Source organism: Trichoplusia ni, chromosome 1 (genome assembly GCF_003590095.1).
Source record: "Trichoplusia ni isolate ovarian cell line Hi5 chromosome 1, tn1, whole genome shotgun sequence".
NCBI lineage: Eukaryota > Metazoa > Arthropoda > Insecta > Lepidoptera > Noctuidae > Trichoplusia > Trichoplusia ni.
This window is the reverse complement of record NC_039478.1, coordinates 1549039-1569951: the sequence shown is the minus strand read 5'-3', so window position 1 is coordinate 1569951 and position 20913 is coordinate 1549039. Positions and strand designations below refer to the sequence as shown.

Genomic DNA, 20913 nt, shown 5'->3' with positions numbered 1-20913 from the left:
ATAAAACCATGAATTGTTTAAAGGTTTATTATTTGCCAAATATATAAATCCAAAATGTACCTAGATAGGCAATAGGTTACGAACGATATTACTACACAAATGTTATTTAGATACTAAATACGTTATAATTTAGACTTCGCCACCATTTGGTTGAGAAGCTCTATGACGGTCCTGGTGGGGCGGCCGGTCATGCCGCGGTTCAGGTACGGGTAGTCATATCCTTTTGTATAGGCTACATTGTAAGTGTCCAGGTGCACCCACTGGCTGTCGTGTATAAACTGTTTCAAGAATGCGGCACAGTTGGCCGAGTCTCCGTATTCCTCGAGTCCAGTATTTCCGACGTCCGCAGTTTTACAATTCCTTACGCGGTCCTCATAAAATCTCCATAGTGGCATTCTCCATATTCTGTCACCAGTGTAACAGCTCGCTGCCTCTAAGTCGTGGAACAAGTCATCGGAGTTTGTGTAACAAGCGCACGCCGCTCCACCGAGAAAATGTAATAATTCTTTTGACATAGTTCCTATATCGATGATAAATTTGGGCCAGAAATTTCGTGCATAAACTAGACTGTCTGCTATGAGTAATCGACCTTCGCGTGATGGCATTCTTATTCGAATTGATTTCTCGGTTGCACTGGATATAACATCACCAAATTTGGGACTGTTTCCATTAGGCATCAGTTCGCATAACGGTAGGATACCTCTGATGTTAATGGGAAGTTTGAGCCTGGCCGCGGCTCTCGTTATCGCCACTACGCAAGCTGCCCCGGCCATGTCGCCTTTCATGTATCTCAATTCACTCGGGCTCTTTAGGTCTAAGCTTCCGCTATCAAAGGTTACTCCTTTACCAATCATTACTATTGGCCGAGTACATTCATCGGCACCGTAATAACTAATTTCGACGTACAATGGTGGCTGGATCGATGACTTTCCGACGGATACAAATCCAGCCATTTCATGCTTTTCCGCCCAGCCCTTTGTTTTTACCTCAACATTTATATCTAAATCGCATAAAAGATCCACAGCTATTTTAGCAAACTTAGTTGGGTTTAAAATATTTGCTGGCATTTCTTGTAAATATCTCGCAAGATTCTGTGCTTCAGCTTTCAGTGAGCCTATTTTCCAACTATCAAAATCGCAGTCATCATAAAGATGCAAAATTGGATTTGGAACGATTGTTTTGTGTTTAATTGATTTATATTCTTTAAATTGCCATATTGCGAGGTTTGCTCCCTCAGCAGCCGCCTCAGCGTTCCCGAAGGACTCAATGTCAATATTTTTAGGGTTGAAAGGTTGCAGTGCTTTTGCTCCAGCAGCAGATGCTATTCTTATAGCTTCCTTGGTCTCATCCAGTTGCTCGATTTGGCTATAGCTTAAGCATTCACTACCGAGTCCAGCGACAGCGACAAAAGCATACTTTGGATCCAAGTCATAAAATACTCTAGTTTCCCCAAGTTTTGGTATCGGAGTAAGTTTTAACATTGACCACAATTTTCCGGAAATTTCCGCATCATACTTCTGACCACTAGCAGTGAGAATAGCGGGTTCAGAATCAACATTCTCGTTAAAATAAACTCCAAGAACAAGTCCACGATCACGGCGCGCGCATAATTTAGGGTCTATCACTTTACGAGGCGGTGTGTAAGGAACACAGTCTGTCTTCGGCAATTTAAATTGAGATATAAGGCGCACACATTTAGGAAGTGACATAATACTATGGCGTAAATACAACATTTTAATTTTGATAACGATTTTTTTTGTTAAAAAAGTGTGATATTTTGAAGTCTTTGCCTACTAGTTTTGGGCGACTACTTTTAAGTTAGAGTTTTTATTATAATTTAATCATTAGACTTATATAATATGTAAGTTTATATATTAATAAAAACAAATATGTTCACAATATCATACAAATCATACATTGCTCACAATTCAATCAATTCAGAATGTCGCACAACATGTCTTTTGGGAGAGGTCAAGAAGTTTTCTTCTTGAGCCAGTTCGGAGTATAACGTTTGTACCACTCGGGAATATTCAGCAAGAGCGTTTCTTGAAGCTGTCGGTATATAATCAAGGTGAGAAAGGGAATGGCGAGTCTCTCGTCTTTGAAGAAGTAAACCCAAAAAGCTAGAATTAGTAAACAAACGTCCACTGTGTAATCTATGGCGGACCTTACATTAATTTTAGCTTTCTCTTCAAGTTCTTGATAGTTTATGGGTATAACGATAGTTGCCCTTTCTGCTTTCCTTAGCACTATCTGTTGAGTACCTTTCTTTGGTGTGTTGTTCTGTATATCTACAGGTTTGGGCGGTTCCGTTTTGACTTTCTTTTCTAATTGATTCTTGTCTCCGGTAGGCGATGATTTTGGCTTTACTGCTTTGTTAACAGAATTTGCCGGTTTTCCTTTGACAGGTGCCACTTTAGTGTTATTTGGTTTAGTCACCGTTTTCTTTGGCTTTCCAGCTTGAGCTTGGACTTGGTTTGTTGCTTTATTTTCATCATTGTTTTCCGGTTTCTTTTCTTCTAGTTGCTGTTGTTCAGCAGCTTCCTTCAAATCTTCTGTTTTAAGGTACATAGGAGCAGGAGCTTTCTTTGGTCTACCGTATTCTTTTACAATATTTCCATAGTAATCGATCACTGTCCTTCCCTCTTCACTGACTTTATCTTGTATTTTATCTATTTTATTATTTACTTTGGTTTTCTCGTTGGGTAAATCTTCTTCGGATTTCTCAAGCCCTTTTTTGTTTAACAATTTAGGAAACTGAAATGATTTCTGACCAGGTAATTTGGTAATTTTCTTAAATAATGTTATCTTATCTTCTTTTTTAGCTTTTTCAACTGCTTTTGATTTTTCAGATTTCTCGGAGGACTTAGTTTTTGGAGCAGTTTTAGATTTTTCAAAAATTTTAGGCTTTTCGATTTTGAGATAGTCTGTTGTTTTAGGCTTTTCTTCTATTTTTGGTGGAGTTGGCTCCGTTGCTGGTTTTGTTTCTACTATATCGGCTTCTCTTCGTTTTAATATAGGTTTTGGAACAAAATTAGGGTCAGGGAGAGGTAAAGGTTTTAGCGGCTCAGATTCCGACGGCTCTTCTTCTTCCTCGATAAACTCTTTTAAAGGTGAAGGGCGAGCCATTTTGTCTCTTGGATTGTATGTTTCTTCTTCGTTTGAATATTGGCTTCGTCTATCAAGGTCTGCGTCGAGACTTCCATCGTCTGTATATTCCTCATCTGTAGACACGGTACTAGCCGTATAGTCTTCATCAAACGACATATGTTGCCACTTATGCTCTGATGCTTCGGAATCCATCGATACTTGATGTGGATTATATTTATACTCTGTATCTTCAATGGAATCTGATTTGATTATAATATCTGGGTGCTTTTTCTTTGTTTCAGTGGTGTCTTCCATTGGTTCTGTTATGTTATTGTTATTTTTTACGTTTTCGCGATCAAGGCTAGAATTATACGGAATGTCAGTGTTGTGATTAGGGGGTCTATCTTTATTTTTAGTTTGTTCCTCTTTCATGGCGACTGCTTTATGTACGCGTGCCATAGCAAGTTCGTGAAGAAGCTGTGAAGAGCTGACGGCATTGCGGAGCGCTTTGAATGGCATCACGCAGCGAGAGCTCAACTCGGGTGCAGAGAACGAGAGTGGGGGCGGCGTCAGTGAATCCAGATCGAGTTGGAAAGATTGCCGCTTTTCTGAAAGTGAAAACATGATTTTTGTAAAAAGCGTGAAAATTAAAATGTTTAACATAGGTAACCTTCGCATTTACTGAAAAGAACATTCGCTTCATAGCTTTAAGTTTGTGGCGAGACCAAACATAAACATCGTAGATGTATTTTGTAACTATTTGCGCTGAAAACATAAAACTCGCTATGTTCTGCTGTATGTAAATTTCGCAGGAGTTGTGCATGCAAAACATCACTCTTATGTTATTCGGAGTTTTGTTAACGCGTAACAAGGCACCGATCTGTTAAACTTGTAGCTAGCTTTGGCGGACGTCTATATTTAGACGCCCCATTCCTCAAGGCATTACCCATCTCTTTATTTAATATTGTATTCAAGACTGCTTGCTAAATAATTGTGCAGGTGAATGATTTCGTATGTTTAGGCCTGTTGTATTTCGTCTATTGGTTCTCGTAGGTTTATTTATAATAGTAACGTTGTCACCTCACGTCTAGCCACTTATCATCGTCTCGTTTGCGCTCCGGATATTTACAGTCGCAAGTGTGCAAGTGTTATGCAGACAATTGTGAAATGACATCACTGACAACAATGAAGTCCATATTAATATAGAATATGTTAACGATTACACGGTTTATGTCATGTGATTATACCCTACTTATTACTAGCAGTTCCCAGCTGTCTTATCCGCGATAAAAAATCAGAATCTCAGTTATATCCATTACAAATCTAGTAATAATTTATTTCTGTATTGCTTGAAGGGATAACAAACATACAGACACACAGTTATCTTATGTATCTATACTACTATTAGATTTTGTTGAAATTTAGTGCTCTTCCAATAAGAGCTGATGAAAATTAGTATCCTAAAGCATAAAGTCGACTTAAGAGAACGTTTATAATGAGAACTGTATACAAATAAGAATTGCAGCCACAAGGGCGTCGCAGCTTTAACTCGAATTGCTGAGAAGTATTCAGTGAAGCTAGCCATGTTAAACCCATTTCATTGTAGAGACATAAATCACGTAAACTGTCACGAGGAATTCATTTCCTAAAGAACTCGAATATTCAGAGCAAGTATTTATGAGTAAGCTACAGCTTCGGGGATCGAACCCGCAGCACGTCGCCTCGCGGTTAGCAATTCCCAAATCGCAATCGCATAAACTGAATGTTATATTCGGCTGCAACAATTCAGAGAAGCTCATATTTGACATAGATTTTGCGTTGTTAGTTGAAGTTCCTCAGAAAGTATTAGTTATGCGCTAAAAATGTTTAGATAGTAGATTGTTTTGTTTTTTTCTTGTTTCTTCATCATTGTCCCACTGCAGGCAAAGGCCTCCTGTCCATTATTGATTGTTATAATCTATTGTACAATAAACAGGTTACATTTTACAGCTGTGTTACCAAGCACGTCAAGTTGTTTTATAGCTCTTCCCTTAGAAACACGATGCTTCTAAATGTTATTTTCATCGATTTTAATGAAATATATGTACCGCTAGACCAATATTTCGCTAAAAGCCCAAAATGTTGATGCATTTATCTGTAACTTGATCAGTTTTAATCATTGATTTTGATCACTGTGGGTTGTCGGTACCCACCTAAAAATATGTTTTTTATTTCAATAGTTTTGTGTTACAAAAACACCAACTATGATTACCATTAGACATGGCGCATATCGCTTGTAAACAAGAAGTGTATGCTCACCGGATTTATCCATCTGTTTCTGTGAGTCCGGGTACAGTACCAGCATGAACTCGCTGCTGCCGGAGAGGTCCCGCGCGGGCGAGCGGCGCGGCTGGCGCTGCGGCGGCTGCGGCTCGGCCGGCGCCGTCTGCGCGCGCTTGCGGCGCGGAGCCGGCGACACGCGCGCCTCTGCGGCGCCATCCTCCCGCGTCAGCACCTCGTTTATTATCTTAGACTCCACTGCCAAAAACTCCATGTCGACCGGCCGGCCAGGTATCTTCACTGGAGCCGATTCCACGCTCGGTGCACTCATCCCATATGGACTCTCCGCTTTCACACGGAAACGATACTCGCTCCCTTCGATCAGGTCGAATAGAGTGACGTTAGTTTTGCGGCTAGTGGTTGCTTTGAGCCATACGTTCCAGCCGTTGCGGTAGTACTCCACCACATAGTTGCCGATGCGACAGCCACCGTCGTCCTCGGGAGGCTCCCAGTCCAGAGTGACTGACTTATCTACTTGACGCGCGACCGATACTCGCTGAGGTGGATCCGGAGGAGCAGTGATGGTGACGAGAAAAGCTGCTGTGTCTTCCCCGATTCTGTTTTTAGCATGTATTTGGTATTCACCACGGTCACTCCTTCGTGCTGAGTGTATCTTCAGCATCGAGAACTTAGCAGTATTCGAGATTTCCACTCGGTCATCTACCACTATGGGTTGGCCATCATGTCTCCATTCTATAGTTGGCGTCGGTTTCCCAACTATCGTCGTTTTTAAGAAAACGGTTTCGTTTATTTCGTACAGCAAGCCGTCCTCATATTGACGCGGATAGCGTAACTTCGGTGCGGCTTCAAGTGACAGTCGAGCTTTTGTCACTGCGTGTCCACTGCGATTTGTTGCTGTGCATTTTATTTCGCCTTCATCGCTTGGTAAAGTTTGATGAAAGACAAGAACGCTCGTGGACTCGCTCGTTGTGATCGCCGTCCTTCTGCTACTGAAAATTTCATAATCATCCTTGAACCACGCTATAGTCGGCGGTGGAATGCCGGAGAAAGCAACGCGGAATTCGGTTTTATCGTTTTCAAGAGCAGTTATATCGTCTAAGTGTTGAAGAAATAGTGGTGGTTCATGAGGAAGGCGGTCGGAACTGACCGTGAGGACGTCGGACAAGTCGCTGTAGTCTGAGCGTCCCACGGCGTTGAGTGCTGCCACCCGGAACTGGTAGCGGAATGGAGGTTCGAGGCCGGTGAGCACCAGCTCGGGGCGCAGCACTACAGGCGGCGCCGTGCGGATCCAGTCCGGCGAGCCGAGGCGGTTGCACTCCACCTGGTAGCCCAGCAGAGGCGCGCCGCCGTCGTGCGCTGCCGGCGCCCATCGCAACGTGATCGAGTTCGGTTCGTCATCCGAGAGTATCGGAACGATATCCGGCTTCCCTGGTGTAGCAGGTCGTCCTAGAAACCGAGACGTGACACGGTGTTACTCAATGCATTTAAATGATTTAAGTTAAAATTAAATATGTCTAGTCGGGCGTTAACCTTTGTTTGGTACCGACGGTGCTGCCGGTATAAGCCATTTGGCATAAAACTCCTTTCAAAATTAGACGCGTGATAATCGTTACATGAACGCGGACGGTCTTACGATTTGTTTTGTTGTGCCACGCTTTAGGAATCGCAGCGCGCAGTCTTTTTAAAAATAGAAATGTAGGCAGGGGGCTCGCATGAGCTGCACACGTGTCCGAGGCAGAGCGTGGAGGCTCCGTTGGTCAGGGTGTCAGTGGTGGGTTTACCTGCAGTTTTCCAGCGCACGTTCTTGCTGGGCTTGTGGACGTAGTGTGAGGCGGAGTGCTGGTTGCCCATGGCGGCGGCGGCGCGCGCCGACACACTGAGCGCGGCGCCCGCTCGCCCCCGCCCGCTCCGCGCGCCGCGCTCTGGGAATAACTCTGCGCAGCGCCGCGCCCGCGCGCCCGGATGCGATCTTGATCTGTTTGATCGATAGGTTTTCATTAACGATCTACGAACCACGACCTTTGGCGCATCTATGATGTTCATCCATATCAATCATCTGACAGCATTGCCAAATTGCCCATAATTATTATTGTAAACGAAATGTAACCATCTGTAACTTTCTAATCATACATCAACAGTATCGTAAGACGTAGGGTGTTTTAGGTTGAACGTACTGACTCTTAATGTTTATTGAATTATTATATCTTGCTTAATTTATAAACAGTGTTGTTCAAATATAAAGACACGGTGGTAGACATCTATTGTCACTCACCGATATTACATCCTATTTGTAAAGCAAAAATAGTTTAAAGATTTTCTTGGTGGATCACCGACGCAAGATCCATCTGTTGGCAAAGCCCTGAACAAACTTATTTTTAAGCTTTAAAAATGTTCCTTCGTTTAGAGAGGGTTTGAGTCTAAATAAAAACGTGCCAGAACGAGGATTGGCGTGATTTCTTGCTGAAAGTGTAGATGGCAGCTGTTTCCCAATAATTGATTTGGATTGATCTAGAGCAATGACCTGATTTTTTGTTCAGTATCTGGACGATAATGCATCGGAATCCATTACAGTAGGAAATATGGAGACACGTTTCTGTACCATCCGGTTCTTTAATACTTTTGTTTTTTTTTTTGACAATAGACATTTCATTAACAAAACCATCAAAATATTGGAAGACAAAAAAAAGGTTTGAAAATCACGTGTGACGATTACACGCTCTCTTTTTTTCTTCCATCCGCATGTGCCCTGCCCTGATATTGACAAGTGTTTTCACCACATTATCTATACTATGCATTATAAAGAGCCCAAATTTGTCAGTTTGTGATGTTGCAGTAAGGAATCACAGAAACTACAGGCCCAATGGCGAAGTTCTCTTATCAATAGGAGGCCACATATTTTGTGAGTATGTGGCTATAATATATTGACCATGAAATCTAACGCCCAACGAAGTGAACTGCATCAGCTAGAGTGAAAGCATGTTAATTCTTTCAACACACTGTACCTATTATTATTTTATTTTTTCTTATATCTACTTTTATTATTTACCTAGTCTATTCTATGCTCTAATATTTTGTTTACGTAGTATATATTATATTTATCTTAATATACGCCATTTACTGCCCTGTTTCAAATTCTTCTATAACTCAATTCCATCCAAAGGTTGTCTGGAAGAGATTGCTTTTTAGCGATAAGACCGCCTTTTGTACTCATCATATTTTTTTGTATAGACCTAATTTGTTTTACCTAATGGTGTACAATAAAGAGTATTCTATCTATCTACCTTAAAATGCCTGACTCAATTCTGTTTCAGCATTCTCTGCACCAAGAACCATAAAATTTGATTACAATTGCGATGGTATCTGTTTTGAATGTTTGCCGTAGCTGCTGATTAGTAGATCTTGTTGTGTATATATCAGCCAGCGCCTACGCATACCTCGTACTTTTCGACGCTTGAACATAGAACAACATTATTTTAGGAAACTGTTTCAACAGGAATGTAACATTATCTGGTAGAGGTACTAGCGGCAATAATTGTGGGAAAAATATTTGAGAACATCAACAAAAGTTTCTCGGTGTGCATTTTCATCGCTTTCATACACTATAGCTTTTAAATAACTAAACCGATGTTGATGTATCTTAGGTTTTTAAATATGCATAGCATACCTATTAATCAAATGCCCCACTCGACTGTTTCTCAGAAGAGAAACCTATCTTGTAAATTTCTTCGTAAATATTGTAAAAAAGATACTTTGACGACATATTTTAAAGAATTACACCAAAACGTGTTGTAATTAAATAAAACCGCTTTGGACTAATGTGCAAACGCCGACCGCTTCTTATGTAAACACAATGATGGGGGAAATTTTGAAGCGAATGGACCAGAGTGACCCAGGCGAAGATGGTTACATTCATTCAAGAGTGCAGCTGTATTGCGCGCATATATTCATAGTCAAACTTAATTCTCTAAGTAAAAATAAATACTTAAATGAAACTTTGTTACACCTAAGCAGGCTGAGTTTAATTGTTTTTTTAACCTGCATTTCGACATTGGAAATCATTCAGAGTCATGTTTAATCGATTTTCATAACGTACGATCTAGTCTCAACCTTAAATTTACATCAAAATTCAACTTGAGGACGCTCAAATAGTCCATTGAAATTTTACAATTGGCGTTTCTCCCTTGTCCCACGGTCGCCATCTTAATAATAGTGTTAAATTAAATGGGTTTAACGATCTCTTAAACTATATTTCTCATAATAATGTTTCAATGGATTGTAAGTCCGTATCGAAACCAAGCGAATGATGAGAAACATTGACACCCGACAATAACCACGTATGGCAGGTATCAGTATTTCTGTTTGGCAACAGAATGTTGTGTATAGGAATTCTGAGCTCTCGTCACGTAATAAACGTGAGAGAAGCCCTCAAAAAATTCTCTTAACGAAGGCCTGTTCAGAGGCCTGTAGCCAGTAACTAGACGACTTCGGGCGCCCGGTGTAAGTCAGTACGCGTAACGAAACCATAACGCGATCTAATTCGACGCCAACACCATCTAGTTATGAAATCGGAAGCTTAGGGCTCTGTATGTGAGTGTAATTTTAAGGATTACACCTTTTATATTACATTTAATTACAGGAAATAACTTATTATGAAAGGAAATACAAATTAAAAATCAATAGCCGAACTTTTTAACAACAGGGCACTGAATTTTAACGTAACTCTCAAACTGAACGTTTTGCATGAGGTTGGGGGTCAAAGGACGATGGTTTTTGGCACTTTGGCATGTCTAGAGCATAGGTGGCGCTATTTACTACATCTGCGTCGAAGGGAAAGGATCACAGGACAATGTTTGTAAAAATCTGTCATTGTATGTGAGACGGTGTAGTGAATAATGAGACTGATTAAAAACAGTTTATCAAGCTATCGGGTAAAATAATATCCCACCAAAGACATTATGTAAAAAAATTGGCAAGATCGCGATGGAGCTGCTTTTTTAACTCTAAAAAGTAATGAAATCTAGAAAAAGTTGCGCCAAGTGTAAAGTTTCTTACTGCGATTTCTTTACTATTATAGTTAATGTTGTGAATTGGCCTTTACCGAAAATATTCAATTTGTGGGCCAATTGAATATTTTCGGTTAAGGCGGTATGTCGGTACCCATGTTTGGATACGATGACATAATAGATGCCAAGAATGTTGATCCTATCGAACCCGACACTCCTTTAGAGATTGAGCAAGAAACAGAGAGTACAGTAGACAAACCAGAGCAATTTACTATTAAACCAAAACGACCAAGTATCAAGAAAATGGAAGAAATTGAAGATAAAGTTAGATTGGTTGAGGATTGGGGAGGTTTCGGATAAAATGATCTACAGACTTGAAATCCTGGATTTTAAGTGTGTGATAATAGGTTAGTGGATGACGAAAATGTATGTGTTTTGATCTATCTATAGGTTGTCAGATACGGGCCTGAAAATGCGGCGAAATGAATCCAGTAAAGGATGGTACGGCAGGGTTTTCTTCGCACTCGACTTGGCAGGGCGTTGCCGTACCCCAGATTGTAACAATAAGATATTTTCATGACGAGTTACTAAGACCAGGCTGGTCTAGACGCCAAGTAAATTGAATAAAATTTGGTTCCGGCCACGAGAACTCAGGCTAATGCAATTGAGATGCAATAAACCAAGATTACAAAACTAAATGGAAGAGGAAGAAGATTTGCCTGTAGCAAAAATGAATCCTATTTTTGTTCAAACAATCTTTGACTTGGTTAAAGAAAACTGGGACTAAGTAACTACTTTTGTACCTGAATAGTGTCACTAGGATCCGTCTTGCACATTAAATTGCGTCATGGATGCGCCAGTTGACAGCCCCACATCCCGTCATCACGTACATGTATTGTTCCTCGTCGGAAGCTCAGCCGGAACTGGCGTCAGCCAGGTTCATGCCATTGTTCCTTGGAAAATGACGTGTTAATCAATTTCCCATGGCTTCTATCACAGCCAAGCCAGTGAGTCTTAAACAACTCATGGAATTGAGATGGAGTTTTCAAGTCGACGAATAGAAGTTTTTTCAATACTAAAACTGAACTGGCTTACATTTTGAGGCAGTGGAAAAGAATCTGATGTTGAGAAGATGTCCATAAAAGTCATGAAATCAGCATCCAGGAAACGTCCAACATTAGATTAACGATGACAGGATAGTTAATCTGAATCTAATTAATCTGTTCAGAATGAATTTTGTATTTTACATCGATATTTCAGCTAGGATTAAATTTTAGTTTTAGTGTTTCAATTTGTAGAATACCTTTGATAGCTGTGTAATGATTATCCTCATTGTGAATTAAATCGGGAACTGAAAAAAATTGTGATAGTGGTGTGAAAAAAAAAATATAATTCAAGGATCACTCTCCTCTGTTATAATACCTGAACACAGCGATGATGCGAAGTTGCAACAGCTCATTAATAGAGGTATTAATTAGAAGCATTGGGTCCGCCAGAGTATCGGACTGAATCGGGAATTAAAATACTTACCTACTTCTGAAGCAGTGGAGTGATGTGTTCTGTTGTACTAGGTTCGATTAAGCAAGGTATCCACTTTTTGTATGATTTGACTATAAGAGATAGAATTATGTCAAAGGAGGGAAATGGAATCTTCGAAATCTTCTGAAGCCGAAGATGACATGGGCCGATGATCTTAAAAAGAGAAAGAGCAGCAAAGCAGCCGTTAGTCAAAGTACCTACAAAACTTCGACCACCACGCCCGCAATTCCAGTGAACTGTAAGTTAAAGTAAGTTACATAGTAAAGCAGTGTGGGCGGTCCGAACACGGAAAGCGAAAATAAAACTTTTGATTTTTCACTTTGTAATTACAAGTTGTTTGTAGCATTCGTGCTTTTCTTCGCGTGATGTTCAATTAGTGTAAAGAACGAAAGCGCGGGTAATAAACCCGCGAAATGTTGGAGAAATGTTTGCATCACGTTCCAAAGAGACCGAATGCCGAATTCCCCATTAATGTGCATTTGGCTAATGAAGCGAATTTATCGACACAAAAACAAGTAAGTTGCGCGTTTGTGTCGATAAATTGACTGTTAACGTTAATCTCGGCGCAATAAATAAATCGAATTGCTTTTTTAAATCAACTGCTGAGTATTTGGCTTTCTGCCTTGTATGCACATTTTTGACGATACTGTAAACTGAATGCCTCTAATTTAAATACTTGCGTCATTCCAATATGAATTTAAGCCATACAAATTACTTTCATTCGCGTTTTGTCTGTTTGACTTGTTTTTATATGAAGAACTAGCTTATCGCCCGCGGCTTCGCCCGCGTCGAGGTCGGTTATATCGCGTTTTCAAGAGAACGCTTCAAAAGTCCGGGATAAAACTATCCTATGTTCTTTCTCAAGGTCAACTCTATCTCTGTACCAAATTTCATTAAAATCAGTTCAATGCTTTAGGCGTGAAACAACAGACATCTGAACAGACAGACAGACAGAGTTACTTTCTTATTTATAACATTAGTAGGGATAATAAAAGGGCACGGGACTAGCAGCTTGCATCTAAAGCGAAATGGTTTTTAAATTTCGTTAAAGCAATTAAATTTGCTTTCAACATCTATAATGGTATTAAGTCATGTTCCTATACCTCATACACCATAATTCGTGTTGAACATTGTACCAGTAAAAGCACTTTCGAGCTCAGCACAGCTAGCTCGTCGCCAATAAACAGACATGTATTCGTTGTAAATCTATTATCAGATAATTGCATGCAGTGTATCAGATAATTGTTCTACGTGTCCATGGCTGTGTACAGGTAACTTTATTAATTCCCCGTCACTGGTAACTGTACGTAAATCCGAAGCTTAGTAACCTGATTGCGAGGGGTACTAAGTTTCCACGTGCCCCATGATGTCGAAGCAAATTCGATTTACCGAAGGACATTTTGGTACTAAACGATACAACACGGCTTTGATGGTGTTACGGAATATTGAAGCACCAGCTAGTATATTGTTATTTGATGCCCTGGCGTGATTTAGATTGCATCAATTGTTGTATTAATAGGATATTACAGCGAGCAGATTATGTTGTTGTGCGAATTAATTTGAGCAGCCTGTTGCATATGCGGTGTTCTCTTAATATATTTAACTGCAAGTTATACATCCTGATTATAAGTACATAAAAAGCGAGCCTTTCGATTCTCCCTTTTAGCATCGAATAATAAATTTCTAAAGAAAGAACTTTTTACAGTAGGCTATTACTTAAAATTTCGCCTGGAAATCGTCACCTCTATAATGAAGTTTGAACTCTATAAATCGATGATATAATCAGGTTCGCGGTCTCACAAGAAGATAATGAAATAAAGTCAATGATTTCTGCAAGTTCATCCATTTTATAACTTTTATTCTTTTGCGAAATAAATGTGCTGCCTTTCAAAAATCTAAATCGAGAAGAATTTCATCCGTTTTCAAGATGTCGTGCATTTCGATTCGCATACATTGACCAAATGAAAATTTTGGCGAAATGAAAGGGCCTTAATATTATATAAAATACTCTTCAAATTTTATTGTATCTTTTTAAACTCATGTTTACAAAAAGTATTTCTATAACAGTATCCAACAGAGAGTGAAGTCATTAGCTATCGTGCTTTGGTCTGTATTATTGCAGACTGTAGCACAGATTTAATAGCCTGTACAGCTTATTTTTATCACTTGTTTGTTTTATTAATCAGGAGCGCTTGCCCGTGAAATTTAGAGTTAGAAAATTCCACAATCACTGACGCAATAGACGCCAACAATAGACCCGATGTACACTCCTTGTTAATTCATCAAAAGATCAATTCGGATACAGACGTCCGTTGCCTGATAAATTGAATATTAAAAAAAGTTTTGTTGTAAAGTAAATTATAGAATGTTTAAAAATAATGTGGATTACGATTGTAGGATTGTTGTTTAATATGTTGTATTTTTTTTTACTTTCTTAGTAAAATGGAAACTGTTTGAATATAATAATAATTTGATTGTAATTAACTAGAAATTGTAGTGCCGAAAGAAATGTCACGTAACATTTGGCAATGTTTTTTCTTTGGACTGATCCAGAAAAAAAAATGCCATTGTCTATAGAAATTATTAAAAGAAGTTTATTACTTTTTTACTATCTTCAGTGCTACGTATAAAAAACAATGAATCAGACTATAGAAAGTAGTTTAAAAATTAAAAAGGAAACTTGATACTTCTTGGTCTCGACTAATAAGATCTCGACTAAGGTAATCATGACGGATATTTTCCAAAATAATTTGTCACTTATTTCAAGAATATAAGTGTTTTTAAAATAATGCTAGAAAACACAGTTTTGGATACCAAATACATAACATATGAGTAAGTATTTTCTATGAATCAGACTGTTTTCAACAAAAATGATTAAAAAAAGTCATAAGTCGACCTCTTAACATATTTTGTAATTACAGTTCTATTGCATACATCATATTGTTTAAATTGTATGTTCGCGTTATGAATATCATTGCGAGCTGCGCGCGCGCAACCGACCTACATCTCCTGGATCGCCGCCAGCGCATAAATACCTAGTGAGACCACCACTCGTCGTCAAGGTGACATTGTACATACACCAGAAGATTTACAAAACGTGAATAAATATTTATACTAATCTCAACAGTATTCCTTTGTTACTAAGATCTATAATTGCATAAACATTTTTTCTGTACCGATCCTCATTTGGACGACTGGTCCAGAAAAACAAAAAGAACAATTTACTTGTTTTTTTTTTTCAAATATTTAAGTTTGTAAAGAAAATTAATTGAACGCCAATGACCGGTTAACTGACTGACGTAGAATATTAATCTGATTCAAACGAAACTGTTCGAAGTGACAGCAAGAGTTTATAGATCTCACGGGAATACCATTCGTCATATTTCGTAAAACTTATGGAGTAGCCAGTTTAAATAGTGGCTAGTTGTAGAAAATAATATATCTTAAAAATATTATTACTTACTATAATGGCTTGGATTTTCGTTTGGCGTAAACTGTTACTAAGACCAAAACGTGATAGATGGACCAGAGGGCCTGATGCCAATGCTTAAAGTTCTATTATAAATATTTTTAAAGACAGTCGGCACGCAACACCACATAAAGTGCTGTTACGGTTGCACAAATACAATAAGATTACTCTAAGATATAATCTGGCAGCCCTCGAATACAGATGATAAAACTATTGAGGATTTCATTAAAAAAAAGTTCTGTGTTTTCTATATATTTTTGAATGGTACACAGTGCTGCGGGTTAAAAAGATAAAATACAATTTATTTTGTGAAAACACTGGTAGGTATATGTTTACAGAAACAGAGGTAGGTATTTTTGTTACATAAGGTGGTAAAATAAAATCAGGGTAATATGTTTTGCCTGTAATTGGCGTCCATTTTTTTTTGATATATCGAAACCCTCACAATAACTAGTATAAGCATCATTTAAATATTCATTGAGATTATAGAAACAGGGTTGTGCACTTTTTCTCCAGGTTAGTAACGCGATTGCTTGTTTAAATATACCTAATAGGGCAACATGGAAAACGGTACCCCCTTTTATTACTCACTACTATGTACTTAAACTATTTTAGACATATTATAAGAAATAGATTCACTATTATATGAAGAAGAGCTGGGTTTCTGCAAAATACATGTTTATTAGCAACTAAAGTGATAAACTGTCACCGAATTCTGTCAAGTAACTCCACCCCTAAGATGACCTACTAACCATGTTTTTGTCGATCATGTTTGGCATACCCTGAACGCGAGGAGGTAATGTTAGTCTATGCACTGAACTGCATACCAACCGTTTGCTGAATCGTAAACAGATTGTAGATTTAAATTTTCTATTCATTTATAATTTTTGAATGAATTACAATTTTTCATATATCGGCTTATGTAGAACGCACTTTTGTCTGTCCCAATTTGAATAGTATGCACTTACATATGTACATAGTATACATACATTAAACTACGAGTATAATAATTATTATGGATATACATAAATGTATTTTTACAATACTTTAAGTCCACATATATGAGTGAAGTAACGACTAAGTGTTGTATTACAAAAGCTTTGTAAACTGCTCATTGTTCATATTAGGATTAACAAACAAGAGTCAAGGTTCAATTCGATAATCTGTATTTGGAATGTATATTTCTATTGTAGCTTAGATTGTCAACTTCCACCTAGGAATGTTAGAAACTGGCACGTTGCCATTAACCTTCTCAAATTTAGATAACTGAAGTACCTACCTAAAATAACAGATACACGTTTAGAAATGAAATATTTAGTATAATTATACCGTCCATGTTTTTATCGCCCTACAAAATGTATTTCAAAAATAGAGCGGATTAATTTTGTGTAATATATCTTTTTTATTTATAACAAAATTGATTCACAAATCAGGGTGAACGACATCAGAAACTTGGGATATTCTTATACATATGTTATTGCAAATTTGTTACAACGAATTTAAACTGGCGATAGCTTTATTCAAGGGCCAAACTTTGTGCATAAAATATTTTTGAACAATGTAGAGCTTGAAAGAGTTGTCGAAAATATGTTGATGGAAATTTGAAAACAAGTTGCAGTCTAGTAAGCTGGCAAAATACTGAATGTAAGCCCCAATGCAAATGGAAATGTACCTACGTAGAATTCTGTTGCAAGAGAGTTTGAAGGTCCAGTGAGCATCCATTGCGGTTAGTTTTGAGAGGTTCCGTACCTGTATAATCTTTACCTATTTATAAAAAGTAAAACGCTGTCTCTCCACCTGATTATCTGTCACCAGGTGACAAATAAAATTGTTACCACCCTTAAATTTATTTCACCCAACCAGTTTTTTTTTCAAGCTCATTTGAACATAGCCCTAAGTGTCGCGAGTCAGACTCGTACTTGACCGGTTTTAGTTTTCAACATTTATATGAGACTATTAATAAACCGGCCATGTATTCGACATAAATAGGGCAAAGACCATCCGAGTCTGACACATGGAAATTAATAGGAAACCAGTACGTTCCATCCATGTCATGTTATTAGGTACACAAGGTCTGTTAGTGGATACATAAATAATATCGACAGATGGAATAGGAAAGAGGATACCTCCATCAATTACCGTTGCGTAATTTATTACGGATTCGATCATCGTCGTGGTTTTGTATCAAATGTTGCACTCTATTTTATCCAAATACAAAACAATCACCAGCAGTTAAAAATATACAAATCTCATTTTCTTAAAAAAGCTCAGTGAGAAAATTAACATAATGAAAATAATAAACTGCTTTTGGCATGTGAAAGTTTCATTTGTTGAAATAGTTTAGTTGGACTTTTATGCGCAGGTGTTAAAGGTCTAGGATTTGCTGTCAATGGTGAGACTTATCGCAGCCATACCAGTAAAACAATGGAAATGCGTTTCCTTCCCCATTGTAAACTGCTTTTGTTATAGGTTTTGTTGATAAACGAATCATAGAATTTTATATTTCTTGTAGCATTCGTGCGTCTCACAAATCGTCCTAGCGCGAGGAATAAATCTCGCTCATATCGCTCGCGGTGGGTTTTGCATGGTGACTTACCACTTGGCTATCCTGAATTAACAAGCTCCTTAGTCAGCCTAGATTTGTTAGCTGAAACATCCCCAATCCAAGCTTCGATCAGGCATAAAATACAATTCCAATAGTCAAAATGATTACTTTCATTTATTAATTTGCGGGAGTTTAGACAAGAAGACGCGCCAAAAGATTTTACAAAGTAGTGATTAATTACGGCTATAGACAAATCAGCTTAATGAGTTGCCAATTCTCACGCCATTAGCCGAAAGTTAACGTTTATTTCTGCATAGTTGGCAATAGATCACCATTTCAAGACACCTAAGGTCTATGAGTCATATACCGAGATGCTATTAATTTGCTATGGTTTTCGTTGCTCTGTATTGAGAGCAGAAGGTCTGAACTTTAGTCCGAAAGGATAAATAACTACAGAATTATGTTTCAAACTGGATTCGTACATTTCCTATAAGAAATTACTCAAAGGTGTCGTGTCGCGTGTCATTGCACTACATTGTAATCGACTTCGGTTATTCTTTTATACCTCAAATAGGAGTAAACAATACACATCTTCTAAATATATGTAAGTAGTTTTAAGATTCTTAAGAGGTGGTAAAATGTTATTGCGTGTGCGCGTGAAGACGCCATCGAGGAAGGTCCGAAGCGGAGAAGATCCTAGAGTTTTTGAAAAACTAGTTAGGGACAAGCATTTTTTTCGTCAACCAGCATTTTTTTTTATTTTCGCTCTTTGTGAGGTTTATTTTCAGCCAGATAAAAAAGAAAATTAGGGAATTTAAATACCGCAACCTCATGATACACATCAATTGAACGCAAAACATGAGTTTACATCTAAAACGATAACTATTTTAAGACCAGTTAGGTGTCATCAATATTCAGCGCTGGAGCGTGTGATTATTTTCTCGGTGAAGTGACTCCGCTGGCGTTCTCGTTACTGCTATCATTTGATATTAAATTAATGTGATGTTCGACAAATCATATATTTGATGCCATAACACTAGTTTACCTGATAACCTAAAAAAAATCATTCAAATATCTATCTACTAGCTGTTGCCCGCGACTCCTTCCGCGTGGTTAGAAGATATAAGTTATGATTTATACCTGCCCTGTTTTTTTCACATTTTCCATTGATCTTCGCTTCTATTAGTCGCAGCGTATATACCCTAAAACCTTCCTCGATGAATGGTCTATTCAACACAAAAATATTTTTTCAATTTGAACCAGTTGTTCCTGAGATTAGCGCGTTCAAACAAACTCTTCAGCTTTATATATTAGTACCGATTAGTGTATATATTTTTATATCAGCACACTAGCCAAGTTGAAACCTTCCGAATAAAACAGAGCAATTTCAACTTTAACTCAATTAATGTTCGGAGTACATTATACACATTGCAAAATCCTAACGTTTGATAATTTTCTCCTTTTAGCCAGTTTTAAAAGCAAGATTATAAAATATGTTTCTAAAAATAAATTCTTTCATTCAGTTCACAGAATAAAAGAGGTTGAACTGTGAACTTTGCCCGCCCCCGCTTAGAGTTTGCCGCGTCGCGTCGTAACATTCATTTTACATGCATAAGCAGAGAGGTGGCTGTTTTTAGATCACACAAAATATGACGGAAAAACATGTTGCAATTTTTCTGGGACGCTTTCTTTATTTTCTTAATGATGGCATTGATGGCAGTTCGATATAATATAAAATGTCGATACTTTATTTGTACATCAGTTTGTGTAGGTCTGAGCAATAAAATGAGTAGTAATGTAGTCATCTCCGGGAAGAAAAAAAGTTATTAAATCGGCTTTGTGTTTTTTTTCACCGCGGAGTTACGGCTTATCACAGAGCTTGGTTTGAGATATGACGGACGATTAATGAGGAAGTCTATTTCACAGCGATATAATTTATGTGGTACTTCGCATTTCAAAAGACTAAATAAATATATAATGTTCAGAATATTTCTTAAAATTATATTCCTGCGATTCCTTTTAAAATATTTAGCAGAATTAGTTGATTTTAAAAAACACAGTGAATTATTTTATTTGATATCGTTGGTGTTGAAAGACATGTAGGCCTGTTATCCATAAGCTTTTAATCCTCGTCTAAGACTAATTCTGTCTAGATGTACCATGGTTCAACGACATTTAGTGCTGTACTAAAAAAAAGACAATTCGTTTTTCAAGAGCTGTCTGTATGGCAAGTTCTAAAAGCAAAAGGAAAAATATATATATTTTCCAAAAAATATTCAAAAATATAAGACTAATGTTTGCTCTAAATAAATTTACTTTCAATAGTGTATGTTATATCGTTTAATTCGACAGCATGTTGAATGTCTGACAAATACGAGAACTGTACGTGTCTAGAAATAACAAACTGTCAACCACTAAAAATTAGTTTCATTGTCCATTGCGGATTCTGAGAGCAGCGTAACATTATCTTTCTCTAAATAGCGTTACTTGGATCATATATTAGAGCAGAACTAACAAGTGTTCGTGACAAAACATTAAAATAATTTTAGAGGAGCGCCTCATCGGCACAGCGCAAAATAGTTTGAACTAATGCCAAGGAAACGGGCAATTTTCCAATGGGATAAAATTTTTAATATTGGGCCAAAATTCTCGAATTGCAGGAAGCAGACGCTGTTTTGATCAAGTTACATAGGGCTTAGTTGATCCTCATTAGTCATATAAGCTATCAAAGGTCACGACGATTGAATGAAACGGTATAAAATATAAAAAAATCATGATTTCATAACAATTTGTAAAATTGTATCACGTCCGCTTGTCCGTAGTCCACATTCATGAGTTGGTCGTATTTTCGTTGCATTAAAAACAAGGCAGCCTACGCTTGTTTTTTACATTCGAATCAAACAAATTAACTTTAGCTGTACCGCGAAATCAGTTTTTTAATGTTCGCTATGGAATGGGGTTAAAAATGACGACTCTTACGTGTTTGA

At 37.9% G+C, this 20913-nt stretch overlaps 2 protein-coding genes and 1 pseudogene across 2 annotated transcripts; all 3 read right to left on the bottom strand.

The window, feature by feature from the left end:
• Positions 1-11: 11 nt before the first annotated feature.
• LOC113500110 (cytosol aminopeptidase-like) lies at positions 12-1918 on the bottom strand. The gene is made up of 2 exons (XM_026880786.1): positions 1898-1918; positions 12-1790 (listed from the first exon to the last, which is right to left on the bottom strand). The coding sequence occupies exons 1-2, from the start codon at positions 1916-1918 to the stop codon at positions 123-125; spliced, it is 1689 nt and encodes a 562-aa protein (XP_026736587.1). The 3' UTR covers positions 12-122.
• Positions 1856-7286, bottom strand: LOC113504540 (titin). Its single transcript, XM_026886927.1, has 3 exons — positions 7152-7286; positions 5389-6816; positions 1856-3698 (listed from the first exon to the last, which is right to left on the bottom strand). The coding sequence occupies exons 1-3, from the start codon at positions 7219-7221 to the stop codon at positions 1972-1974; spliced, it is 3225 nt and encodes a 1074-aa protein (XP_026742728.1). The 5' UTR covers positions 7222-7286; the 3' UTR covers positions 1856-1971.
• A 5521-nt stretch (positions 7287-12807) lies between these two features.
• On the bottom strand, positions 12808-17829 carry LOC113500099 (annotated as a pseudogene).
• Between the last annotated feature and the right edge of the window lie 3084 nt (positions 17830-20913).